Consider the following 21782-nt stretch of genomic DNA (forward strand, 5'->3'; position numbering starts at 1 on the left):
CCTGCGTGCGTGTGTGCGACACGGAACGGCAGAGCCGAGCCTGCGTGCGTGTGTGCGACACGGAACGGCAGAGCCGAGCCTGCGTGCGTGTGTGCGACACGGAACGGCAGAGCCGAACCTGCGTGCGTGCGACACGGAACGGCAGAGCCCAGCCTGCGTGCGTGCGACACGGAACGGCAGAGCCCAGCCTGCGTGCGTGCGACACGGAACGGCAGAGCCCAGCCTGCGTGCGTGCGACACGGAACGGCAGAGCCCAGCCTGCGTGCGTGCGACACGGAACGGCAGAGCCCAGCCTGCGTGCGTGCGACACGGAACGGCAGAGCCGAGCCTGCGTGCCGAGCCTGCGTGCGACACGGAACGGCAGAGCCGAGCCTGCGTGCGTGCGACACGGAACGGCAGAGCCGAGCCTGCGTGCGTGCGACACGGAACGGCAGAGCCGAGCCTGCGTGCGTGCGAGACGGAACGGCAGAGCCGAGCCTGCGTGCGACACGGAATGGCAGAGCCGAGCCTGCGTGCGTGCGACACGGAACGGCAGAGCCGAGCCTGCGTGCGTGCGACACGGAACGGCAGAGCCGAGACTGCGTGCGTGCGTGCGACACGGAACGGCAGAGCCGAGCCTGCGTGCGTGCGTGCGACACGGAACGGCAGAGCCGAGCCTGCGTGCGTGCGACACGGAACGGCAGAGCCGAGCCTGCGTGCGACACGGAACGGCAGAGCCGAGTGTGCTGAGCGGTATGTGTATGGGCCGGAGGAGCTGAGCTGTATGTGTAGGAGTTAATCATGCAGCATAAATGACAACTTTTTTCTGCAGGCTGGTACAATTATGCGATACCAAAGTTAATGTATGTATGTATGTATGTATACATACATACACACACAGTAATCCCTTGTCTATCGCGGGGGTTACGTTCCACAGACCCCTGCAATACATGAAAATCCGCAAAGTAGCGGTGTTATATTTACACAAATCAATCTGCCAAACAATCACAAAGGTAAGCAAACAGACCGACGATACGATAAGTGAGCCAATCAGCGCCCGAGACAGAACACATTCCATCAGCCAATAATGTGCCACGTACAATCTTGCGTTGGCAGCGCTGGTGGCGTCCTGTATTTCCTGTTTGTACTGCAAATTTCCACGATATAGTGAAAACAGAATTATAAATGGTGTTTCTAAAATCAGTGATGCACTGAAGCCACAATCAGTGAACGTCGGAGGGAAATTGGACCGGTAATGCTATGATCGCTCTGATAATACACCGCTATACTTCTGTACTGCAGTGCATCATAGCTTATCCTAGTGATCACAGACCCGGACGCTATTGACGCATTTATTTGCCATGGCAACCCACTCGCCCTCCATGTTTACATGGCTCTTCCTCAGTGAGCCTTTCACATGTCGTGATCAACATTCATTGCGTCATGTAAGGGGTTAACTGCGGGCACTGATGTTCTCACCGATCCCTGCTGCTGCAGCGGGAGGCCAGCTGGGTGAGAACATCACCCAGCGTGTACATATAAGCCCCAGAGCAGGAAGGGGTTAACCAGGGGGATTTATGACGCTATGAAGATACAACATGTTATCAGCTGTTTCTTCCCCAGTGATTTGTAGCAGTCCGGCCGCTGAAGAAGGATCGGGCGGCCAAAACGTGTCCAGCGCTTCCCGCTAAATGCTACAAACAGCACATCCAGCCGGGAGCTGCGAGCCGAGAAGTTCTGGGGGATTTACTGGTTTCAGAAGACGGAAGATTCTGGAGCGACGAGACGGCGGCTGCACCTCCCAAACCCCAGAGCATCAGTCGGTCAGTTTTGAATGACTGTTTGCTTACAGTGAATGGAGGCGGCAGGGGGAGAGATCGCTCACCCCCCTCCCATGGTGGCCACACTCAGAACAATGCCAGTAATAGTCACTCCTGTGTAACAGCCAGCAGTGAGCGTCACTGGGACGGACTGTTAAGTATGGTTTACCCCACAGCTGATGCCCTGTAAATGGGGCATTACATGGCCGCTAATCTCCTGCACCTCCCCGGGGTCTCCACAAGGGGAAGCTGTGACCCCCACATACCTCCACCTACAGCCAGGCAGGAGCCGCGTGGTTGTTCTGTGCTTACAGGACCTGTGATGACGTCACCGTCATGTGATCAGTGTGTGGGAGGAGACAAGGGGTCACATGACCAGGTCTCTCCGCTCAGTGGATGCAGGACTCTGCTGTGTGAGGATGTATTCAGAGAGTGGATGGAGCAGAGCCGAGTGTGTGTGAGACGGAGGAGCAGAGCTGAGGGTGAAATATATATGTGTGATGTGCATGCGGTGCTCTAAATATGTGATGTACTATGTATAATGTGTATGCCTCATTGCAGTGAATATAATTTTTTTAAAACTGCCACTGCTTCTAGGGTGCAGGACAAATAAACGTGATTAAATAAATTTAAAAGTGATTTATCTATAGATAACTCTTCTACTACTTACCGTATATACCGGCGTATAAGACGACCCCCCAACTTTCACCTTATACGCCGGCAATACAGTGGAGAAAAAAAAAAATCATTACTCACCTCCCCCGGCGTTCTGTCGCGCTCCGGCAGGATGTCGCTCGCTCCGGCAGGCTGTCGCTCGCTCCTGGTCCCCGGCGCAGCATTGCTTTCTGAATGCGGGGCTTGAAATCCCCGCCTCCAGAAAGCTAATACACACGCCGTCAGCCAGTTACAGCCATTCAATGACAGCATTGAATGGGTGTGATTGGCTGAAGGCGCACGTGTGTTAGCAATCACACCCATTCAATGCTGTCATTGAATGGCTGTAACTGGCTGACGGCGTGTCTATTAGCTTTCTGGAGGCGGGGATTTCAAGCCCCGCATTCAGAAAGCAATGCTGCGCCGGGGACGAGGAGCGAGCGACATCCTGCCGGAGCGCGACAGAACGCCGGGGGAGGTGAGTAATGAATTTTTTTTTTTACACTTTTTTTTTTGTATTACCGGTGTATAAGACGACCCCCGACTTCAGAGCAGATTTTTCGGGGTTCTAAAGTCGTCTTATACGCCGGTATATACGGTATATATATTATATACCTTATAAAGGGCCGTAGCCTTTAGCTTAGTACTGCCGCCTCCTCTTTGGCCTGAAACCTCATGTTTATCAGCCATATGACTTTCCTGCAATTTTGTACCCTTCAAGTGAATGAAATTAAACTGCAGTACCAGATACAACCACTAAGCAATGTACAGCGCTGTGCTTGGCAGACACTAAAGAGGCCACATCGCTCACCCTACAAACAGCCAATCAGTGGTTGAGCTGAGAGTCAAACCTCACAATCCTTTATTGATTACTTCCCCAATCTACTATCGAACCCAACAAGCAGGAAACAATAAACTGTCAGCACCCTGTGTACCTCTCCTGTATCTACATATATATATATATATATATATATATATATATATAGAATGACTGACGGATACATCGCCGCAGAGCCGGAACTACTGGAGTCAGAAACATGTAATTTGGCCCACAGCTTCTCTGTATAACGTAGAGATCCACGAAGAAAGGAGTTTTGGAAATTCAGCCCCCAAGGGGGAGAAAAGGGGGGTCAGAGTTTGTATGTATAGGAAACCGTATCTAATGCACCTGGGAAATTGATATCCTTCACCCGACCAGGAGCTACGGTTACCGATGTGGGAGGTTCGATGATAAATTGCAGAACCTCCTCTAAGTCATTACAGTCAAATGCTCTGCATGGCGCATCAGCTTTAACCCTTTCCAATCCAATGTCAGGCCTGCCCCGACATCATCATTTTCCTCCACAGCCTCAATGTCGGGACAGGCCGACACTGCAGTGCAGGAGTGCATCGTCAGACACATCGGGTGCAGATACACCTGCACTGATCCTCATCGAAGACCCCCCCATGGAGAAGGCAGAAAGGGTTTTTAACCTTTTCTGCCTTCTCCTTTACACATTGCATAGCGCTCAATTAGCGTTATGTAATGCACGGAGATTCCGGACGGCGATCGTGTGACCGCTGGTGTCACCTGACCCCCAGCGGTCACATGATCGCCGAGCCAGGGGGCTGAAGGGAGAATGTGGAAGTATTACTTCTGCATTCCGCCCAGCGATCATGTGATCGCCGGGTGTCACCTGACCCCAGCTGTCACATGATCACCAAGCTGGGAGGCAGAAGAGAGAATGCGAAAGTATTACTTCAGCATTCCCCCCACGGTGTAGTGACCACCCGCACCCTCCTAAACTCTGTCAGATCAGGAGGGTGAAGGGAAAATGTATTCTTTCTCATCCATTCTCCCCAGCTCCAATTTATTTGGAGCTGGGGAGAATGGATGAGAAAAAAATAAATGGATTGGAAAGGGTTAATATTCTAATTAGCAGACCGAAAATACAATATAAAATTGAACCGTGCAAATAAACAAGGACCAGCGAGCGTAAACGGGGAATAAGCCGCCATGCGGTCTGAAGATATATTGGATTTGTATGGTCGCCGTACATTACAGTGGGATGAGAAGCTTCCTCAAAGGGTGGATTCACACGATCGTATATCGGCTCGGTTTTCACGCCCAGCTGATATACGGCGTCCCTCTCTGCAGGGGGGGGGAGCCTGGAAGAGCCAGGAGCAGTGCACTGAGCTCCCGCCTCCTCGCGGCCCCTCTGCACTATTTGCAATGAGAGGAGGTGGAACAGGGGTGGGGCTAAGTGCTGGGAATTAGCTCCACCCTCCTCCCGCCTCTCCTCATCGAAAATAGTGCAGAGGGGCGGAGAGGAGGCAGAGAGGGGGCGGGAGCGCAGTTCCTGCTCCTGGCTCTTCCAGGCTCCCCCCTGCAGAGAGAAACGCCGTATATAGACTGGGCGTGAATACCCAGCTGATATACAGTCGTCTGAATGCACCCAAACACGGTATTTCTCAACTCCAGTCCTCAGGGACCACCAACAGCTCATGTTTTCAGGATATCCAATAGTAAGAACCCCTGTGGCAATGTCTGAGGCACCGACAATAATTACATCACCTGTGCAACAATGAGGAAATCCTGAAAACATGACCTGTTGGGGGTCCCTGAGGACTGGAGTTGGGGAACACTGTTCTATAGAGAAATTCCACTCTGCCATGGAAAATGACTTTGATAAAAAAAAATGCATGTCACCCTCTTGCCAGATGCACCTTTTTGCAAAAGGACCACCCCTGCACCCGAGGAAGAAGCATCGATCTTCAGAAAGAACTGTTTCATGCCCTCTGGTTGGTGCAGCATGGACGCAGATGAGTAGGCTAGCTTTAGAGCTTGAAAAGTGGATTCTGCTTCTGGGGGCCACTGCTTGGCATCAACTCCCTTTCGTGTGAGAGCAGAGATGGGAGAAGTCAGGAAGGAGAAGTGCGGAATAAACTTTTGATAATAGTTCACAAAACCTAGGAATCATTGGATTGCCCAAAGTCCAAAGAGACAAGGCCAATTCAGGACTGCAGAGACTTTCTCAGGGTCCATCTCCAAACCCTTCTTGGAGACAATATATCCCAAAAAGGGAAGCGACTCACTTTCGAAGGCACATTTCTCAAATTTAGCAAACAGACGATTCTCACTTAATCACTGGAGCACCGTGCGAAGCTCTCTCCGGGGCGAGGGTATATCTGGGGAAAAAATCTGAATATCGTCCAAGTACACGACAACGCATTGATGAAGAAGATCTCTGAAAAGGTTAACAAATTCCTGAAAGATGGCTGGGATGTTAACCAGGTCAAGTGGCATCACCAAGTATTCATAGTGTCCACTCATCTCCTTCGCTAATGCGAATCAAGTTATAAGCACCATGGAGGTCGAGCTTGGTGAAAATCCGAGCACCACTCAGGTGATCGAATAGCTCTGGAAACAACGGTAATGGATATTGATTCTTAACTGTGAACGCGTTCAGACTACGATAGTCAATACAGGGCCGTAACGACCCATCCTTTTTAATGAAGAAAAATCTGAGCCCGGCAGGGGATAAGGACGTATGGCTTGACCCTTTGGCCAAGTTGTCCTTAACATATTCAGACGTGGCCTGAGTCTCGAGAAAGAGGGTATACTCTACCTCAAGAAGGCACAGAACCAGGCACAAGCTCAATAGGACAATTGTAGGGGTGATGCAGTACCAGACATTCAGCCTCTTTCTTGTCAAAGACGTCTACAAAACCATGACAAGGCTCCAAAAGGCCCTGGAGGTTAGATGGTAAAGTGACCTGGTGAACTGCATGCAAGTACTTGGTATAGTAGGTGGTACCCCAACTTAATACCTCGCCTGTACTCCAGTCCAAGGTGGAGTTATGTAATTGGAGCCATGGCAAGCCCAGGAGTAGAGAGCTGGTCGCCCCAGACAGCAGCAGCAGGGAATCCTCTCAGAAGGAAGGACTCCAATCCTTAGCTCTGTGACAAACTGGATCACCTCAGAGAGGGTACTACCATTGATTGTGGTTACCATGAGTGGTCTCTCGAGATGCCGGACAGGAATCTGGTGGTGGTCCACCGAGCTTGTTGAAGGAAGTTCCCTGTAGAGCCTGATTACGGGAAGTCCACCACTGAAACCTGGACACCGGAAAGAACCATGGTTAAAAGGCAAGTTCAACAAGGGAGAGGAGCAATCCTCACCTAGGGTAGCCTCTCCAACTGGCTCTAGGTGGAGGAGTTTCCTGGTTTGAGGGGACAAGCGTAAACAAGGTGACCTGGAGATCGGCAATACATGCAAAGATTCTTAAATGTCTATGTGCACGCTCTTCCTTGGATAGTCTGAGCTGATCGACCTGCATAGGCTCAGGATCGCTAGATTGAGTAGCGGTCGGTGAGAAGACAAGTGGTCACTGGAACCGTGGAGACAGACGGATTAATCTCTCTTGCATAACTTCCCTAGATCTTTCTTTCTTTTCAACAGGTAAATCCTCATAGCCAGAGAAATCAGAGCATCCAGAGAGATAGGGACCTCACAAACCACCAACTTATCTTTGAGGCGCCCTGCTAGTCTCTCCCAAAATGCTGCTACCAGAGCTTTGTTGGTCTACCCCAGCTCTGAGGCCAAAGTTCGGAACTGAATAGCATATTGTCTGACAGTGAGGTTATTGTGACGGAGATGTAGCAGGGCAGACGCAGCTGAAGATGAACGACTGGGCTCGTCAAACACCCTCCGAAAAGACTCTATGAACAGACCGTGGTTATTAACCAGTGGATCATTGCGCTCTTAGAGGGGATTGATCCACATCCAAGGCCTGGCCTGAAAGGTGAGGCATTATAAATGCGATCTTGGTACAATCTGAGGGAAAAAAATGTAGCAAAAGTTTAAAGTGCAAGGTACGCTGATTACCAAAACTGCAACATTGTCTGGGGTCTCCCTCGTAATGAGGTGGTGCAGTTAGACAAGGGCTGGAGACAAAGGCTGCCAGTGGGGATGGTGCAGCAGTTGCCATAACAGCGTAGGACTGCGGTACCGCTATGAAGGGAGAAACATTACCAAAATGGGTACTCACATTGTGAACGTACACCAGATATTGCTTGTGCCTCTCCCGTTGATGCAGTAGTTCCTGGAGTAATTCAGGAAGACCTCCGTGGTTGGAGACAGTGGGATCCATGGCTTCAGTGTACTGCAATGTCTGTGTATGTGGAACCACTGTGTCAACCTACCGGGTAGGTGATGACCCAATCCACCATAGCTGACAGATGACCCCAGTATTGGAGGTAAGATACTAGATGTACAAACCCCGTACACTGATGAGAACTGGGGAAAGTATCTTGCCCAGAGCTGCTTACAAGGAGATCCAGAAGCACTTAACCACGTGAATGTTGGAGGAGAATAGTATAATCCCAGGGAACAGAGAGAGCAGGACAACACCTGCATCTGCTAGAGGCAGAGACAGAGGATTGTGTCTGAACAGTGTACCTAACAATATCAGGATCATTCCTGTACCATCCATGAACTGTTTAAGTATTGGATGATATATTCAACAAAGACTACCATGTTTCCTTGAAAACAAGACACTGTCATATTATTTTTTGCCTGAAAAGAGACACGGTGTCTTATTTTCAGGGGGTGTCTTATACTAATCTAGCTGCCAGCGTCTGTGTCCCTCACGCTGTGGCAGGCTGCAGTCCTCAGCGCTGACAGGATTCTCTTCCCCTGGTAATGGGGCTTTGAATACCCAGTCTCCGGTAAGCGCTGTGATTGGTTGATCAAGCGCTGTCTCTGATTGGCTGGCGCTCTATGCAATCACAGTGCTTACTGGAGGCAGGGTATTCAAAGCTCTGTTACCAGGAGAAGAGAATCCTGACAGTGCTAAGGACTGCAGCCTGCCGCAGCACGAGGTACACACGCCAGCGGCTTGGTGAGTATAAGTAATAAGGTAAAAAAAAGCAATACTCACTTCGCCACTGGCATGTTTCGCTCCCGCTGTGGCAGGCTGCAGTTCTTAGCGCTGACAGGATTCTCTTCTCCTGTTGATGGGGCTTTGAATACACCACCTCCGGTAAGCACTGTGATTGGATCGCGCGCCAGCCAATCAGAGCTGGCGCTCGATCAACCGATCACAGCCATTCAGTTATGTCATTCACTGAATGGCTGTGAATGATCGAGTTCCTGCTTTGATTGGCTGGCACTCGATCCAATCATAGTGCTCTTGTATTGAGGGCGGGGTATTCAAAGCCCCATCACCAAAAGAGAATCCTTTCAATGCTGAGGTCTGCAGCCTGCCGCAGTGACGAAAACCAGGGGCAGGGACACAGTCGTCGGCGGCTAGGTGAGTATTGCTTTTTTCTTTAACCTAGTGTAGCTATGGCTTTTTTTCTGGGGAGGGCTCATATTTCAACCCCCCTGAAAATATGGATAGGGCTTATTATCGGGGTAGGACTTATTTTTGGGGGACCACAGTATGTATGTATATATATATATATATATATATATATATATATATATATATATATATAGAGAGAGAGAGAGAGAGACAGAGAGGCCGCCTGCAGACGAGCGGGCTGGATCCGGCGGCGAGGATTCTCACCGCGGGACCCGACCCGAGCGCCTGCAGGGACGAGCGTGTACTCACCCGCGCCCGGCGGCCCCGGCTCTTTCATGTGCGAGCCCCGCACAGAAATAGGACATGCCGCGGTTTGTTTGCCGCGCGATATTTCGCGCGGCCAAACTGCGTCCGTCTGCATAGGATTGCATAGGATTGCGTTTGGATTACCGCCCGTGTGCAGGCAGCCAGAGAGAGAGAGATAATGTTACAGATAGTGCTAAAGCTAACCTTTTACAAAGTATATTCTGTTGACCAGATTATTTGCATAATGAATGAACCGGTTCAGCTTATGAAACACAACAGCATGTGCAGCTCTAAAAAGAGTGTTAATATCAATTCAGACAAGTTCTGTAGTATGTTGAACAAAAGGGGTTGGAACATCCTAAATAGAATAATTTCATTGGTTACTCAGGAACCTCTTTCTAGCCAACACATTTTAGTCACTGTGTAACATGTGCTAATCAAGGACATCCCATATACATTCCAGAGACCACAACCATACCAATACAACAATAAATTATAATTCCGCTCACATTACATTTTTACTATAACATTTTATTAATAAACACCAATTTTTTGACTGGAGGAAACGGATGTGATTTTTGGATTCAGCGCACCAAAATACATAAAGATCACAAGTTATCTTGTAGTCATCGACATTTTTTTTGCAGTTTTCCTAGAATTAGAAGTACTTTCAAGTTGAGGAATGTGGAGTGTATGCGATACAGCTATATAACGCTGGCAAACATGAAAATGTCTGTTAGGCTGCCTGTCCACGGGCGGGTTTGAATTGCGTTCATTGCGTACTACAAACCACCAGAAGTGTGCGGTCCGACATCCGCAAAACAGACAGCAGAACTGTTAGAATGCTTCCCTTTACCGTCATGAGATAAAATGGCGAAATCCTCCCAGCGATTCCCCTCGTGCTCCGATATTATTTAGGGTAATTTGTGCGATTTAGTAGCATCCGGACAATATTTAGTTCCGTGTTTTTGAGATTCGGTAAAATACATGTTTAGTCATCTGTTCAATAGATTTATTGCCAAGTTTGAAGTTCATAAGTGCATTAGATATGGTTTTCCCATGTTAACTTTGACCCCACTTTTCTCCCCCTTAGGGGCTAAATAAAAAAACAAAAACGTGTGTTTCTGGATCTCTATTGTCCAAATTTCATGTGTCTACCTTCAGTAGTTTCTAAATCAGACTGCGTGCCCGTCTAATTCAAACCTCTCTCTCCCGCCTCCAAGACTTCTCCAGAGCAGCACCAGTCCTCTGGAACGCACTACCCAAAACTATCCGGGCAATCCCTGACACACTAAAACGACCTCTTCTGGGAGGCATACCATATCCCTTAAACCAAACCCCTCTGTTCTCCTCCTGATAACATGCTCCCTGACCTACCGACTGCAGTTCCTGCTAGCTGTAACCAACCGCCCCCTGCAGTCACACCGATTCGGCGACTATACGGTCTGACCATTGTCTATGTGTATAGCATCCCTCACTCTCCACCTCACCATACCGTGCACATCTCCAGCCCCTTTACCTTCTGTATCACCCCGTTATTGTAGTATGTAAGCTTGTTGGAGCAGGACCCTCAGCCTTACTGTCTCCATCAGCTGATTACTACATGTGACCGTGGTTTTGTTTTATTTCCTCTGTATTACAAGCGCTGCGGAATATGTTGGCGCTATATAAATAAAGATTATTATTATTAGTTTGGCTCCGCTCCTCCGTCTCGCACACGCTCGGCTCTGCTCCATCCACTCTCTGAATACATCCTCACACAGCAGAGTCCTGCATCAACTGAGCAGAGAGACCTGGTCATGTGACCCCTTGTCTCCTCCCACACACTGATCACATGACGGTGACATCATCACAGGTCCTGTAAGCACAGAACAACCCCACGGCTCCTGTCCGGCTGCAGGTGGAGGTATGTGGGGGTCACAGCTTCCCCTTGTGGAGACCCCCGGGAGGTGCAGGAGATTAGCGGCCATGTAACGCTCCTCTGGGGAGTCTGGGATGTACATAGGAGATGGTACAAGGCCTCTGCAGCGCCCCCTATTGGCAGGCCTGCAACATGACTGGGAATAGAAGCCTCCGGAAGGCAGAGAACATCTCCAGCTACAATCAGGATTATTCGGCCTCCACTACAAATTCGCTTTCTACAATCCGGACAAAATCCCCCCAGAAGAATATAAATAAGTGACACAACTGATAGAACGAGCGCTTTCCCCAAATCCCCACAAAATGACCCTTTTTCTGCCTCCTGCGGCCCCAGAATCCCCCATGAGGTCTTTAGTCCTGGGAGCCCCTTCTGCTGAGCGGCTGCAGACGGACAGCAGCTTCTGCCGGCGCTCCGGAGGAGTCTTACCCCGTTCCTCGCGGCCGCCGGCTCACTGATGCTCTGGGGTTTGGGAGGTGCAGCCGCCGTCTCGTCGCTCCAGAATCTTCCGTCTTCTGAAACCAGTAAATCCCCCAGAACTTCTCGGCTCGCAGCTCCCGGCTGGATGTGCTGTTTGTAGCATTTAGCGGAAGCGCTGGACACGTTTTGGCCGCCCGATCCTTCTTCAGCGGCCGGACTGCTACAAATCACTGGGGAAGAAATAGCGGATAACATGTTGTATCTTCATAGCGTCATAAATCCCCCTGGTTAACCCCTTCCAGCTCCGGGGCTTATATGTATGCAACTGACAGCTGGCCTCCCACTGCAACAGCAGGGATCGGTGAGAACATCAATGCCAGCTATTAACCATTTACATGTTACAATCAATGCTGATTGCGACATATAAAAGGCTCACAGAGGGAGAACCATGTAAGTATGGAGCACAAATGGGTTGCCATAGCAAGTGGATGCCAGTCAATGGTCCGGGTCTTATATGGTCTGTGATCACTATGATAAGCTTCCTGCACCGAGGTCACACGGGGGATGAAGGAATCCCCAGCCGCCACTGTAACAGCAGCGGCAGAGGATCGCGATCTTCTCCCATTGTTTTCAGGGCCGGTGGCTACATCGCAAAGAATGGCAGATATCACAAAAAGTAAGGAGATGCTGTGATTTTTCTTTTTCGTGAAAACATCGCAAATGAGAATGAAACCATTGAAAATCATTGCTTTTATAATCATGCGTTTTCACTCACTCTTGCGATTTTCTCACCAGTGTGAAGGCGCCTTTAGTCATCTTGTCATTGTTTGTTTAGACATAAAACGGTAGCATATTAGTTATTTAAAGGGGTTTTGTCACTAGAAATTTTTCTTCTAGCTGCTGGGCTCCCCGTAAAATAAAAAAGTATTCTTGCCTCCTCTGAGCCCATGGTGGAGGTCAGGCGACTTCTGCTTCCAATCAGTGCTAATATCCTGGGTGGTGTGATGCCAGGAGTTTGGGACGGTGATGCTGCAGACTCTGATTGGCTGAGAGAAAACAGATCAATTCTGCCATTGTTTTTTTTTTTTTTTATACAGCGTTCATCATGCAGCATAACTGGCACAATACATTTTTGTGCAGGTCGGTTCGATTGCAATGATATCAAAATGCTTCTTTGTTTTCCACTTTTCTACAATAAACCCCTTTTTGGAAATTACAATTTTTTCTAAATAGCTGCATTCCAAATCCTATAACCGTTTTAAGTTTCCATGGACGGAGCTCGGTGAGGGGCTTTTTGTGTGTAACAAGCTGTAGTTTTTATGGGTACCATTTTGGGGTACGTACAGCTTTTTTATCACTTTTATTGTTTTTTTTGGGGGGGGGAGGTAAAATGAAACAAATAAGCATTTTGCCTCAGTTTTTTTTTACGCTTTTTGCCCTGTAGGAAATTGTGTTCAATTTGTCGTTACGGATATGATGATACCAAATATATAGAAAGTAATGAGCGATATCACCCAAAAATAAGACACACTGCGATCTCTCTATCTCTAACTGTCAGTCCGAGAGAAAAATCGCACATGTAGAATAATTAGTTCAATTCCCATGCGATTTGTGTGCATCCCGCAACGCACAGAAATCGTACTGCAAAATCGCCCGTGTGAATACACCCTTATTTATAGCCATCTTTGAATCCCCTATAATCCAGAGATTTGGGGTGGTTTACATTGTCTCGTCTTCTTCCCATTCAGGATCCTCGGCTGATATCTTCTATATCAGATAGTATTCCTGATTGACCTGACAAGGATGGAGAGGAACCGGGACAAGATGGCGGAGAGTATATTCACCCTCACCCTAGAGATACTCTTCCAGCTTACAGGGAAGGTGAGATATTCTGGGGATGACGTCACGTTCCATCATTCTTATCTATGTCAGTCTCTGCTCACATCTACGGCAGAGGATTTACTGCCGATTCATCAGAAAAGATCTACTATAAGGCAATTGGAGGTTGTTGGGGGTCATTATTGTCTGTCATCTAACAGAACCAAAACTCTGATCATTTTGTTCTTCTGCTCCTGTGACTGAGTAGAACAACGGAGATGATGAACACAGATGTGAGGAGAATCTTACTAATGGTTGGCCATAACCCGAGACATGAAGGACTCTGGGAATGTCTGCAGTGATATTTATGGATGTATTTCCCCATAAACAGGATTACACGATAGTGAAGAAGACTTCTAGTGATGGCTGTCAGGCCCCGATGTCTGATGGATGGGGAAGACCCCTGAGCCCAATCACAGGGCCTCCACCTCACTCCCTGATACTGGAGGAGATCAATGAGCAGAAGATCCTAGAACTCACCAACAAGATGATTGAGCTGCTGACTGGAGAGGTGACGCTGCTGGGAATGCTGGGACATTATACAGTAACACTATGGCGGTATAACGTGTCTGGGTGATGACGGTATCATTGTGTTGTCAGGTTCCTATAAGGTGTCAGGACGTCACTGTCTATTTCTCCATGGAGGAGTGGGAGTATTTAGAAGGACACAAGGATCTGTACAAGGACGTCATGATGGAGGACCACCAGTCCCCCCCATTACCAGGTAATAGACAGGACTAAATCCACACGGCCTTTATTATTTGTATGTAGAGAATGAATTCAGTGGCTGTCTGTGTTTTCTGCAGGTGGATCCAGTAAGAGAACAGCAGCTGAGAGATGTCCCCGGCCTCTTCTTCCACAGGATGATCAGGTAGATGGAGAGAAGGTCTCGTGAAATCTCCCCTCTGGTCTGTAGGACGGCTGGGAAGGTCTTGTGTTCAGTCTTATTATATGATTGATACTTGTGTAATGAGAAAGCTGGAGATGGCGGGATTACAGCCGACCGCAGACATTAGATCTCCACATCTTATCACTATTTTCTGGTTCTGGAGACTTCTGGTTGGAATAAAGAAGCAACAGGTTGGAGTTATACAGGAGACCTGCAGCTATTTGGCCCAGATCACTACTGCTGTCATGTCATTCCGGCTCCTCATACTAATTAATGACCTTTTCTGGCCATATAAAACCTTCCACACGACTTCTCCAACTGTGTGATGACTTTTACAATATTTCACAGCTTGTGAATCCAGATGAAGATCTGATCCCTATTGATGCTACAGAGACACATGTGAGGGGGGATCAGCAGTGTAAGGAGGGGATCCCTACAGATGACCCCCCAGGTGAGACTACATGTAGAGAAGAGTCTGTGTTGTTGGGGTTTTCAGCTGTATATTTCCTTATTTAGCCAAAGACCATGTTAAGCATTGTTTTCACTATTCGCTACTCTAAAAAAAATTAATGGCTCATTTAAATCACATGAAGTATAAATCTATCAGTCCCGCACATGGAGACTCCAGATAGCAGCTTTTTAAAATCCATATTAAAAAAGTCACAAATCGGAGAAAGAATGCGCACCTTATGACGAGTCTTTAATCATTGTGTATGTGACTCTTCCCTGGACAACCATTTCTGACAATGGAGTCACCCCACATCATACAATCACAGATCCGTGGGCGGCCCATATACCAGCAATATAGTAAAATACCTGCATACACAAATAATACCGTCCGGCAGGAGATTAATAAGACAACTACAAACTACTATCAATTTGTCCAGGTTCAAAACTTCCACGTGGAATTGTTGAGATCTGTCATTACGTCCATGGAATCAGGGGAGTTTCTGTTATCCATTGACATGAAAGATATGTATCTTCATATCCCCAGTATCCAACACATCAGCAATTCACCCAGTGATCAGTGGGTGGTTTACAGAAAAATAGAGGATGCACTTACTTGGATGAGGAGTTTGCAGGCACCAATGAGCCTCTAGGTTCGCTTAAAAGCAAGCATGAAAGCATATAGGGGCTTTATATCCCTATGTCCCATGCTTGAAAAAGGAGGCAAATACGTTTATAACCCCTCCAAAACACGTTGCACTTCTCTGTGATTCTGTACTATTTGTCCTTTTCAATGGAATGAAAACTGGAGGTGTTCTTACTCTCCCAAGAAACCTGAATAATATATGATACTTTCTTCTAAAAGCTCCTGTGCTCTGTTACCTTACTAGCTGTATGAGCCACGAATCAGAAGCAGCTTTACTACATACAGAGCGTTTGCTGTATGCAGTAAATTACTATCACTGCATGGGTTGAAATCAGCATGTAAATACTCTATTTCAATGGAGAGATTAGAAACACAACAAATAAGCCTATTGCCTAAACTAATCAGTCTATTAGGATGTTGTCAGTAGATTAGATGCTGCACTAATTATATTGATTGAGTTTTAATACCAGCCTTACAATTAGTTTGACATCTGTATATAAAATGTTCATACAATCAGTATAATTGTAATGTTATAATAAAAAATATTAAGATCTGTTTTTTTTCTTGGTAGATGTCGATACCCGGAGCTCAACTGGACATCTGATGTCAACAGATTGTAAAGTGGATGATCCTGGTGACATACAAGATACATATGAGGAACCTGCTATTATCCCAAATATACCCTCAGCCATTCACAGCAAAAATCTATCCTCTGATCCTTCTAAACAGGTTCCATCTTCTGATTCATTACAGAATGTTAAACAAAATAAAATGTACAGAACGGATGTTAAACATCAAAGTGTTCACACAGGGGAGAAGCCATATTCATGTTCTGAATGTGGGAAATCTTTTAACCATAAATCAGATCTTGTTAAACATCACAGAATTCACACAGGGGAGAAGCCATATTCATGTTCTGAATGTGGGAATTGTTTTAACCAACAAGCACATCTAGTGATACATCAGAGAATTCACACAGGGGAGAAGCCATATTCATGTTCTGAATGTGGGAAACGGTTTAACAATAAATCAGATCTTGTTAAACATCAGAGAATTCACACAGGTCGGAAGCCATTTTCATGTTCTGAATGTGGGAAATGTTTCAACCAACAAGCACATCTTGTGACACATCAGAGAACTCATACAGGGAAGAAGCCATATTCATGTTCTGAATGTGGAAAGTGTTTTAACCAAAAATCAAAACTTGTTAAACATCAGACAATTCACAAAGGAGAGAAGCCATTGTCATGTTCGAAATGTGAGAAATGTTTTAACTATAAATCTGAACTTGACAAACATCAGCAAATTCACAAAGGAGAGAAACTATATTCATGTTCTGATTGTGGGAGGTGTTTTGGGCATAAATCACATCTTGCTGTACATCAAAGAGTTCACACAGGAAAGAAGCCTAATTCATGTTCTGAATGTGGAAAATCTTTCTCACGTAGATATGCTCTTATTACACATGAGAAAATTCACACAGGGGAGCAGTCTTTTTCATGTTTAGAATGTGGGAAGCGGTTTAACCGAAAATCAAATCTTGTGTTACATCAGAGAATTCACACAGGAAAAAAGCCATTTTCATGTTCTGATTGTGGGAAATGTTTCACGCAGAAATCAACTCTTGTTAGACATCTGAAAACTCACACAGGGGAGAAGCCATATTCATGTACAGAATGTGAGAAATGTTTTAGGCTGAAATCGCATCTTGCTGTACATCAGAGAATTCACACAGAGGAGAAACCATATTCATGTTCTGAATGTGGGAAATGTTTTAGCCAGAAATCACATCTTGCTGTACATCAGAGAATTCACATAAGGAAAAAACAATAAATGCTCTAAATGTGGGAAAAGTTTACAGCTAAATCAAATCATCTTGTACATCAGAGAAGTCACTCAGGGGAGAAACTATTTTCATATCCTGAATGTTGGGAATATTTTACTTGGAAGTCAAATCCAGTTGACAATCAAAAAACTCATGTGGGAAAAAACATAAATGTTTTGAATTTGGCAATTGCAGCGCTCACAAATCTCATATTGTTAAACATCAAATAACTTATCAAGGATGAATCCATTTTCTTTTCCCTTTTTTTAGATGATATATAGTACAAGAAAAAAAATCCAAAGATGATTAAGAAATATATGCAACTGCCAACTAATGTCTGTTATCAGAAAATCATATAGAACCCAGATAGCACATCTATATATCAACCATGTGTATAGAATATTTCACATTAATATATATAATTTGGTCCCAAAACTTGTTACTAATCACTAATAAATGTGTTAAACCTTACATGCTTGTGTTCTATAAATGGTAAGCTATCACCTCAGACCTCTGGAGATGAGAGGGAGCTGGGAGGTGTTATGTGTAGAAATAGTGAGGATCCTGTAGGACTAGTTGAGAAACTTTCTGGTTTTCAAACAGATAATTTCATTGGAGATAATCAAATCAAACCTATTACAGCACTGAGACCGACTACAGAGTCTCCACTCCATCCATCTCATCACTGTAGTTATGTGTATCACAATATACGCATCTGATGTTTCCACTGCTCCTCATCAGGAAGAGCCATCAGTCATACCCCAGTTGTAGTTGGTGGTGGAGATTGACCACCTTATAAAGAAGATTAACTCCGTCCAGAAGGTACAAATTCTGGAACGGGACCATTTTAGCAGCATGAATTCAGTGCCCATATTCTGTTATCAATGGCATTGTGATGTTGAAACTGCAATGAACCTAAGAAGTCTTAAAAGTGTAAAGAACCTGAGTTCATCGTTCAATAAGACCCCATAGCACACTACCTTGCAGTTACACTCAGGAGCAGATAAAGAGGGTCCGGTGCTCCTCCAAATGTAGCCACTTCATTTGCTGCTGCAGAGGCCTAATTAGCCGTAAAGTAGCTTAAATATGAACCAATACCTCGTACATATTTTAGACCGAGCCGAAGGCAGAAGACCCTTCTGCGCAAGCGCGTCTAATCGGGCGATTAGACGCTGAAGTTAGACGGAGCCATGGAGATGGGGACGCCAGCGCAGAGAAGGTAAGTGAATAACTTCTGTATGGCTCATATTTAATGCACGATGTATATTACAAAGTGCATTAATATGGCCATACAGAAGTGCTTAACCCCACTTGCTTTCGCGAGACAACCCCTTTAAAGCGTACACTATATACCCGTGTGCCTCCTGTTGATGCATACTATCTAACTTGACTGCACGCAGTTTATAGTTGTTTTTTGGGGTTTAAAGCATACGCTACATACCCCTGTGTGCCTCCTGTCGATGCATACTATCTAACTCGACTGTACGCAGTTTACAGTTTTTATTTTGGGCTTAAAGCGTACACTATATACCCCTGTGTGCGTCCTGTCAATCGACACTATCTAACAAGACTATATGCAGTTTACAGTTTGTATTTTGGGCTTAAAGTGTACACTACATACTCCTGTGTGTGTCCTGTCAATCCACACTATCTGACAAGGCTATACACAGTTTACAGTGTCTATTTTGGGCTTAAAGCATATGCAAAATACCTCACAGTTTGCGTAGAATTTTTGACGGGGTGCATTATACAAGATAATGAAGACTAGGTGTAAGGGTTGAGGTCGAGGACGTGGGCGTCCAAATGAGGGTGTGGGCAAAGGCCAAGGTCCTGGGTGGGGTGAAACAGTGCTTGCTGCTGAGGGCAAAGTAGAATGCCGTGTATCTACACTCAATAGCTTTATCTCACAGTTTGCAGGTCCGCGTGGTAGACCATTATTAAAAGCACAACAGTGCGATCAAGTGATGACGTGGATAGCGGATAACGCGTTCAGTAATTTATCCAACACCCAGTCTTCCACGGAGTCCACTCATGCCAGCCAAGGGGCTGGACCTCTGAATCCTCAGGCTGCTCTTCCTCCCAGCCTGGTCACTCCAGGAAAAGGAGAGATTCAGAACAGGCATACTCACAGGAACTGTTCTCAGATCCCTTCCCTGAGTTGGAAAAAATGGTTATTGAGCCACCTGAGGGGTTTGTCGTGACCGATGCCCAAATTTGGACCTTTCGCAGTCTCAGGGTGATGAGGGTGGGGACTTCCAAGTAGTGTCTCAAGGTATTTGTTGATGATGATGATGAAACACAGTTGTCTGTCAGTGAGGTTGTTATTAGGGCAGTAAGTCTGAGGGACGAGCAGACTGAGGATTCAGAGGAAGAGCTGGTGGATGATGAGGGGACTGACCCGACCTGGGTTGGTAAGCCTACTGAAGACAGGGCTTCAGAGGGGGAGGCAAGTGCAGCACCAGAACAGGTTGGAAGAGGCAGTGGGGGGTCAGAGGGAGAAGCACGGCCAGAACAAGTAATCTACCAAGTGTTCGCCACAGCACCTCCTCGCGGCAAGCTCCTGAGCAGAGGGCTAGATGTTCAAAGGTCTGGAGTTTTTTTTCTAAAAGAGCGGGGACGACGGACGAACAGTGGTGTGCAAACTGTGCTGCACCAAGATCAGCAGGGAAGCCACCACTACCAGCCTGACCACCACCAGCATGCGCAGGCCTATGATAGCTAAGCACCCGACAAGGTGGAATGAAGGCCATTCACCGACTGCGGGTCACACCACTGCCTCTTCCCCTGTGTCACATGCTGGCACTGAGATGTAATCCCCCTCCCAGGATGCAGGCACGAGCATCTCCCAGCCTGCACCCACCCCTTCACCTCCACTGCCTCCACCAATGTGTCCCAGCGCAGCGTTCAGCTGCTCATTACAGAAGCATTTGAACGCAAGCGCAAATATGCGGCCACCCACCCGCATGCACAATCGTTAAAGTGCATATCAGCAAACTGCTGAGCCTGGTGATGCTTCCATTTAGGCTGGTCGAAAGTGAGGCTTTCTGCAACCTCATGGCGACAACCATCCCACGCTACTCGGTCCCCAGTCGCCACTATTTTTCCCGCTGTGTTGTCCCCGCCCTACACCAGCACGTGTCACGGAATATCAACCGTGCCCTCACCAACACGGTCACTGGGAAGGTCCACTTAACCACCGACACGTGGACAAGTGCTGGCAGGCAGGGACTCTACATCTCCCTGACTGCACATTGGGTAAACATGGTGGAGGCTGGGACAGAGTCTGACCGTGGATCCGCTCACGTGCTACCCACCCCGAGGATTGCGGGTCCTACCTTGGTCATGGTTTCTCCGGCTTATTATGTCATCTCCTGGATTGGCCACTCTAATTTCTTTATACTACATGCTGTCTTTCCCTGGAGCACTGGTCAAAAAGCCCCTCGGGGAGAGGCAGGGGCTGGCACAGGTGGTAGCTTGCCTGTCGGTAGACCGCCACCTGAATCCCATTAAGCAAGTATGAGCTGTCGCTCAAAAAATCTTTCAGGTTTTTACCTGCACTCTTGGTAAACAAATCTTTCAAGGGTGCACCTATACTCTGCGTAAAAAAATCTTTTGTTTTAGAATGGGTTGCTCTATTGTGTAGATGTGTAGAAGTACTGGCATCTGAGTCCCCTTTATGCCCACGTTTGTGGCTCATGAAATTTTGTGACAGAGGTGGTATGGGATTGGAATTATGATCATACGTTATTTTATCAGCAATTCTCAACAGCATTGTGGGCTGTCGCCCACAATTTCAAAGAGGGTCACTGCCAGGCCCTGCCAACCCTCTGCAGTGTTTGTCTCCTGTTCTTCCTCATTCAATATGACCTTAGCCACACCACCCTCATGTCTGTTTATCTCAAGCAACTGTGTGGCATGAGTACAGCTGGAAGCTGCGCTGGGAAAAATTTCAGTACGCTGTGGACTACTGAGTAGGCGAAGGGGTGCGCTTTACTCCGTCTGGGATGGGAACAGCTGAATGCTGTGCTGGGAAAAATTTCAGAACATTGTGCACGCAGGCTCGTGTCTGCGTCCTGGCGGGAAATGGACAGCAATGCCAGCATGTAACACAGGAGAAGAGGCAGTGGTGTCACCCGCAGGTGGTGATTGGCCTTCGTTGCACCTTGTGTGGTGCTTAGCTAAAATGTGCCAGCGCGTGTGCCTTGGTGATTATGGTCTGGCCCAGCTAAATTGTTAGGGGGGTGACCACCAGGCAGGCTCTTGTCCACAATTTAGCTTAATAGTGTGACCTGGAAGCTTTAGATGCATTCATGCATGCTGCCCCTGCTGTTCCCGATCAATTTCTGTGGTGTTTCCAACACTTTCTGATGTTTTCAGGTTATTGTTATTTTTTACTCACTCCCCCTCCTTTCCTTTCCGTCTACCGGTTTTTCCTCCCCCCCTATCCAATTTAGACCCTTGCTTAGGAATGCAATGCGGCTTTTCTTTGTCTACCATCAAGTTTAGTCTAACGGTTTGCACCTATAATGCCAAAGGGCTGAATAACCCATCTAAAAGAGGTCAAATACTTTACCATTTGCAAAAGAAAGGATGAAGGTGCTCCTATTCCAAGAGACACACTTCAGGGCTGGTGAGATACCAATATGTTCCACCAAATTTTTCCCCACATGACATCATAGTCCAGATCCCGCACGTAAGGCGGGAGGTGTGTC

The 21782-nt window shown here is 47.0% G+C and overlaps 2 protein-coding genes across 2 annotated transcripts in view; one reads left to right on the forward strand and one right to left on the reverse strand.

Moving 5' to 3' along the window:
- The window catches only part of LOC136624367 (oocyte zinc finger protein XlCOF7.1-like), a 160077-nt gene extending 157973 nt beyond the window's left edge, over window positions 1-2104 (reverse strand). The window contains exon 1 of the mRNA XM_066598333.1: window positions 2066-2104. The gene's annotated coding sequence lies outside the window, so the exon portion shown is untranslated. The remainder of the gene's footprint in view (window positions 1-2065) is intronic.
- An 11033-nt stretch (window positions 2105-13137) lies between these two features.
- LOC136624524 (zinc finger protein 585A-like) overlaps window positions 13138-21782 on the forward strand; it is a 38589-nt gene continuing 29944 nt past the window's right edge. Inside the window, exons 1-6 of the mRNA XM_066598508.1 lie at window positions 13138-13266; window positions 13595-13774; window positions 13864-13987; window positions 14070-14134; window positions 14501-14603; window positions 15817-17046. Coding sequence (XP_066454605.1) covers window positions 13189-13266; window positions 13595-13774; window positions 13864-13987; window positions 14070-14134; window positions 14501-14603; window positions 15817-17046 — 1780 coding nt within the window. The 5' untranslated portion in view covers window positions 13138-13188. The remainder of the gene's footprint in view (window positions 13267-13594; window positions 13775-13863; window positions 13988-14069; window positions 14135-14500; window positions 14604-15816; window positions 17047-21782) is intronic.

The sequence above is a fragment of the Eleutherodactylus coqui genome, chromosome 4 (genome assembly GCF_035609145.1).
Source record: "Eleutherodactylus coqui strain aEleCoq1 chromosome 4, aEleCoq1.hap1, whole genome shotgun sequence".
Classification (NCBI taxonomy): Eukaryota; Metazoa; Chordata; class Amphibia; order Anura; family Eleutherodactylidae; genus Eleutherodactylus; species Eleutherodactylus coqui.